The 5,752-nt window shown below is 49.7% G+C and overlaps 1 protein-coding gene across 1 annotated transcript; it reads left to right on the forward strand.

Annotated features, from left to right (window-relative positions):
* The first annotated feature begins 823 nt into the window (after window positions 1–823).
* On the forward strand, window positions 824–4,594 carry DYNLL2 (dynein light chain LC8-type 2). Its single transcript, XM_010167857.1, has 2 exons — window positions 824–976; window positions 2,681–4,594. The coding sequence occupies exons 1-2, from the start codon at window positions 824–826 to the stop codon at window positions 2,816–2,818; spliced, it is 291 nt and encodes a 96-aa protein (XP_010166159.1). The 3' UTR covers window positions 2,819–4,594.
* The last annotated feature ends 1,158 nt before the right edge of the window (window positions 4,595–5,752 follow it).

Here is a 5,752-nt window from a genome sequence, read left to right on the forward strand (position 1 = left end):
CAGGGTGCAGGAGGTTAAATGCTCAGCTTATTTAATGCTCTGTAGTTTCTTAAAGCTCGTGGGCAGCACTAATGTGATGGCTTCCAGCATCTGTGTTGTGGCTCACAGGTGGTGAGGGGGAAAAGGAGGTTGCTTTGCCAGCCCTGAGCTGTGCCATCTCTGGAGGGGGTTTGGTCTCCCCTGCCCCTGTTCCTGGGCTGCAGCACGCTCTTAACCTGTGTCTGTGTGGTCAGCCTGGCTCTGGCCCCTGGGAACAGCTGGAGTCTGGGTTTCAGTGGCAAAGCAGCAGTGAGGTGAGGGGATGATGATAGGCTGAATGTGGAACACCACTCCTCCCAGGCTAAACTAGCAGCAGGAACTGTAGCTGCTGGCATGGAGTGGAATACAAGCTGCTGCTGTTCCCCTGCTTCCTGAGCATCCCTGCCCTGCTGGAGACGGGTGATCCAGGGTCTGTTGCTCACAAGGCTCTGAACAAATGATGTTCCAAACCACTGGTGCACCTGGAAGGCAAGCTTGGCTGTAGCCTATTGATGCATAGGAGGGCTGTGGCTCTCTGCAGATCCCGTCTCCTCCCACACAGGAAGCTTTTTCTGCCCGTGTTTAATGCAGGTGTTGATGTTGGACTATCTCTGACCTCCAGGCTGTGCCAGTGCTCCAGCTATAAGGGCCACCTTAGCCTGAGACTACTCTGGGCTGCCCTGATGAACTTACCCTACCCATAGCAGGGGGTTGTAGCATCGGGTTGTGACGCACCTGCCAGAGACAGGACAACCTCTGATGCACAGGAAGCTGCTCCTTTCCTGGGAAGGGGTTAAAGGAGTCTATGTTCTGCCTTAGGTTCACGATGTCTGACAGAAAGGCTGTGATCAAGAATGCGGACATGTCCGAGGACATGCAGCAGGACGCTGTAGACTGTGCTACACAGGCCATGGAGAAGTACAACATAGAGAAGGACATTGCAGCCTATATAAAGAAGGTAACTAAGGGCTGAGGGGGGCTGCTCTGGCTGAGGCTTCCTGAAGCTCTTAAGTAGGCGTGTCTGTCGTGAGCATGAGTGTCTGAGACTTTGTACTTGTGTGTTTGGAGGGAGAGAGGATGATTTCTTTGCTTCTTTCCTGCTATTCCCAAGAGGATGGAGTGACTTCTGCAAGGTCAGAGGAGGGCTGTGGCAGAGCAGGGCCTGGTCTGTTGCTCTGGCAAGCTCTGAGTGCTGTCCCTCTGGATTTGCCAGCCTAGAAAGAACTGGCTGCACTCTCTGGTTAGGATTTGCTCCACAGATGCTGCTGCTGCTGCTTGTCTTGCCCCACCAGTGCAGGGTGGGGTTACTCTGCTCCCCTCAAAGTGGACGGCTGTGCATGCGCAGTTCTGTCTGGGTGTCCCTGGCTCTGGGGGGGGTGGTGTGGAGGAGGATGGGCCCTCACACTGGCTGGCAGAGCTGTGAAAAGTGCTGCTTTAAAAAGGGCACAGGCAGCTGCCCTGGCTTGCAAAGAGGAGTTTCCCCATTTGCAGGAGCCCAATTTACATCATCTGGGAAGCTGTCAGTTCCCTCTGTAGCCACTTGGAATGGTCAGGCAAAGTCCTTTTGAAGGAGGAGAGTTGTGACTTCATGGGCAGTGCAGTCCTGGGCGAGCTTTTGGGCCTTGCTTGTAGTCTGAGCTTGAATGTAAAGGATTCAAAGGTGTCTCCTCACTTCTCAGATCGCTTTGATGGGAGGCAAGACTTGTCTCAAAGTGCTTGGGGCAATGCAGCCTGTAAAGTGAGTGAGTGCAGCAGAAGGCATCCAAAAAGAAGTTGGCCTTTATTTCCTGAGAGTGTTCTGGGGGCAGGGAAGCAATTTGCTGCACCTTCATGCCCTGGCAAGAAAGCCTTTTCCTTACTTCAAAGGTTACCTGCAAAGAGCTCAAACTGTCTTGCTGCTGTCTGAGGACTAACACTTGCTTTAATCTTGGATGTTGAGTCTGTTCTTCTGGCTCTGTCTCAGGGGAGGGAAGGGTGTTCTTGGGAGTTGTGTATTAATTAGAGGGAGGAAAATGGTCTTTAACCCTCTCTTACCTGCTGAGTAGAAGACTTGACTGTTAAGCCAGTGTTCAGGGACCCTGAACGGGGACCAGACCCTGCTCCCTGCTCCTGGACCTCTTAGGTCCCCGTGTGCTGTCTGGCCTGTAAATTTGTCTGCTCACTTTCAATGCAGTTTTTCTCCCCTGTATGTGAAGAGTCCCAAGCAGCAGAAGCCAGACTTCTCCTTCCCTTTTTTTTAGGTGACCTTTAATCTCGAATGCCTTGCTGGAGCAGACATGCCAAAACCTTTTTTATTTCTTGTGAGTGGGTTTGGAATGGGAGAGGAGGAATATTCCCCCGAGCTGGCCTACACACAGGGCTGGAATAGCACTGTGCTGAGGAGAGCTCTTGTGTCTGCTCTTCCTGCCCAGGGCTGATGGGTGCTCCATGTCTCAGGAGACAATTTGCTTGTGTTGGAGCCTTCAAACAATCCAAGGCAGAGGTCTGGTTGTGTCAGTCACTACCTTGCTCAGGAGAGCAGTGTGTTACAGTGGGGAATGTAAAGATGCTGTAGGTGGGAGGAGAGGCGATAGCATGTGAACAAAACCAGTTAAGAATTTGTGCTTAGAACCATTTTCATGTGGGCTTTCTTGGCCTTAATGCCTCTCTTCTCTTTCTTCAGGAATTTGACAAGAAATACAACCCAACTTGGCACTGCATTGTTGGCAGAAACTTTGGCAGCTATGTAACACATGAGACAAAGCACTTCATCTATTTTTACTTGGGTCAGGTTGCAATTCTTCTCTTCAAGTCTGGATAGGAAGTAGGAGCGAGTGAAATTTGGACTGTAATGCACTGATGGCTGAAGCCACGACTCCCTTTAACATGGCTATGCCGCTGCATGGACTGTATACTATATTTAATGTGTATATGTTGCAGTAAAAAAAAAAAATCTACTTCTGTTTAGTTGCCTGGGAAGAAGGCGGCATTTTTTTTGTTACTGCTTTCTTTTTTTTTGGTTGTATTGCACTAGGAAACCTGTAAATGCTTCAACAATGGCCTTTACGTGGGAAGAAATAAAACTATTCCACAACAGCTCCCTCAGTGGTAACTCCTTCTTTTGAGGCTGGGGAAAAACTTCTCTGGGCAGGCCAAAAGCCCCTGACTTCCTTACTGAGTTTTATTAGACTGTTAATCTTGTTAACGAGGAGCAAAGCCAGTGTGAGCCTCTGTACCCACCCTGCAGACTGTAGAGAGCTGGCTCTCCCAGTAACCCCAGTGCAGGTACTTAGACCTTCCCTGAAAGCTGGTGGGGTGGCTCTTGATTCTGTGGCTTTCACACAGGAGTTAAACTCCACCTGGGACTGTGATAAACAGACTTGCAGCTGCCAGCCTCGGTGTTCTCTTTCAGTGCCCATCGCTGGATTTTTGGCTCTGCTGAAACACTGACCTAGACTTGTAAGCACCTCAGCCTGGTCTAGAAGACTTCAGCAAACATCCCCCCCTGAGCTGCTGCTTGCTGCAGCCAGCCAGCATCCTGTGGCTGAAGTCTTTAGACCTTGATACTGAGATCTAAAGCCACGTGGCCTGTCCCCAAAAATGGAGTAGGATATCAAATTGGTGACAACAGCTCTATTTGGCATGTTCTTAGCCAGTTGTCTCAACACTGCCTTAACTTGACGCTCTCCTTAAAGCAAGCTAGTCATGTGGAAGACTTGTAAGTGGCCACTGTCTCCTTTTTTTTTTTGTTTTGTTTTAATTTTCTGTAGCTGATAAGCTATTTCTGGAGGACTGTCCTCCATGTTCTGATATCTGCTTTTGTTCTTAAAGCACAGTACCAAGAAGTTAAATTTCCATGTGATGTTTGTGTGAAGGAAACTCATGTGACATCTGCTTCAAAGGCAGACGAATGTCTTGGTCTCCAATAGGTTAAGCAGTGATGTTGTCTTAGTATGTACCGACTGTGGGATTGCACTGCAGGAAGTTCTTTTTATCTGGGTGTGGAGAAATGCTGTGTGATGGCAAGTAAATACCTGGTGCTTGTCATAAGGTCTATTTATTGGTTTGCTAATTAATGCCTAGACAATTATCACTGGGCTGGTGAGCCTAACTTGTGTCTCTGAGATGAATTTGGTGTTGGTAATAAATCACTGCTGGGGCGGGGGGGGAAAGGGCTGAGTGAAGGGAGCTCCTAGTTATGAAATGATGTGATGACCCAGGTTGACTACTTCCTGAAGTAAAAGTCCTTCTTGTCTCTGTGCAAAATCCAAAGTATGCCTAATTTTGTAATATTGATAGAACAATGTTGTAACTAGAAAGAATGTAGCTGTCATAACTTCATGTTGATGGAAATGTCTGCACTGGGGTAATGTGCCTTGGGCTGTCTGGGGCACTTGTGTGGTCTTGTCTATTCAGAACTCCACTCTGGACCTGAAAGGAGAATGTTTTGGGTTTGGGTTTTTTTTTTTCCAAGCATGAGTCTAATGTGAACCTGTTCACGGTCTCTCGTGGAGCAAGATCTGTTCCCTTCATAACTGCAATGGCTCAAATACCATTTATTTTTTTCAAACATTAAAGGTGAATTGACACATTTAAACAGCCTCTAGTTTCTTTTTCATTGCCAGCTGTTCCAAGGAAAAAATGTGCTTGTCCAGAGAGGTTGAGCAGCAAGTTCTCTGCCCTGGAAGATGCTGATACAGGTCTGCAGGGGGAGAAACTCGACCCAAAGAGCATATGTGGCCCATCTGTGCTGGTGCTGACCTCCAGCCTGGCTCAAACACTGTGCCAGAAGGAGGGATCGAGGGGAGTGTGTCCTGCTGCAGCCCTGATGGGATGCTTCTGTGCCAAGGAATCCAGATCTGAAGGCACTGGGGTAACCTCTTAATGACTTCAGACAGACTGGGGGTGGTAGAGCAGCCGGAGTCCTGGCTCCTGTACATGCTCAAAGGTGTCTCCTGGCTTTGCAGGGAAGTGGGTTTCCCTTTCAGGCTTCCTCACGCTGCAGGGACTGTGGGTTTGCCCTTAAACAACCCCCTCAGCTTCCTGACCTGCTCCTCCTGAATATTTTGGAGAAGCTGTGGGCCCTCACCAACCCCAGCAGTGCAGCAGCTACTCTGTGGGACAGGAACACCAGCATGAGAAACGAGGGGAAGCTGAGCTGAAGTTAATCATGACTCATGGTAAGCAGCTGTACAATGAGCTGAACCCCAGACTCCCCAGCAAGCAGCAGGGTGGCTGCTGCACCCAGATGATCTGCTGTCACCTACCCCGGCAGTGCTGAAAAGCAGAGGGGTTTCTGCTTTGGGGGGAGCTCCCAAAGCTCCTCCCTCAGTTGTCCCAGCCTTTTAGCTCAAGGGGGGGTTTTTTTTGTTTTTAGATTTTTTTTGCTGGGTTTAAGCTCCAGCTGTGCTGTGCTGGGGCTCTGGGCTCCTGGCCAGGGTTAACACCAAGAAAACACTTGCAGCCTTGTGGGGCTGGGGTAGCTGAGCCCCCTTGGTGTGCTGGGCTCTAAGTCAAAGCAGCAGAGGAACCAGGTCCCAAGTGCCAGCTGCAGCACAGGAGGCTGCTAATCCAAACCTGAGGGGAAATTTTCCATCTGGAGTCCAATCCTTGGGAAAATGCCCCTTCCAGCCATGTATCCAGTGGCTGTGGTGCTGTGGAAATCAGTCCCTGGTGGGGTGTGGAGGCCCTGCCAGGCCTGGAGCTAATGCATGTGAGTAGAAAGTGGGTTTGGTGTTTCCTTGGATGTGTCACT

The sequence above is a fragment of the Antrostomus carolinensis genome, unplaced genomic scaffold (assembly GCF_000700745.2).
Source record: "Antrostomus carolinensis isolate BGI_N321 unplaced genomic scaffold, ASM70074v2 scaffold43795, whole genome shotgun sequence".
NCBI classification, from domain to species: Eukaryota; Metazoa; Chordata; class Aves; order Caprimulgiformes; family Caprimulgidae; genus Antrostomus; species Antrostomus carolinensis.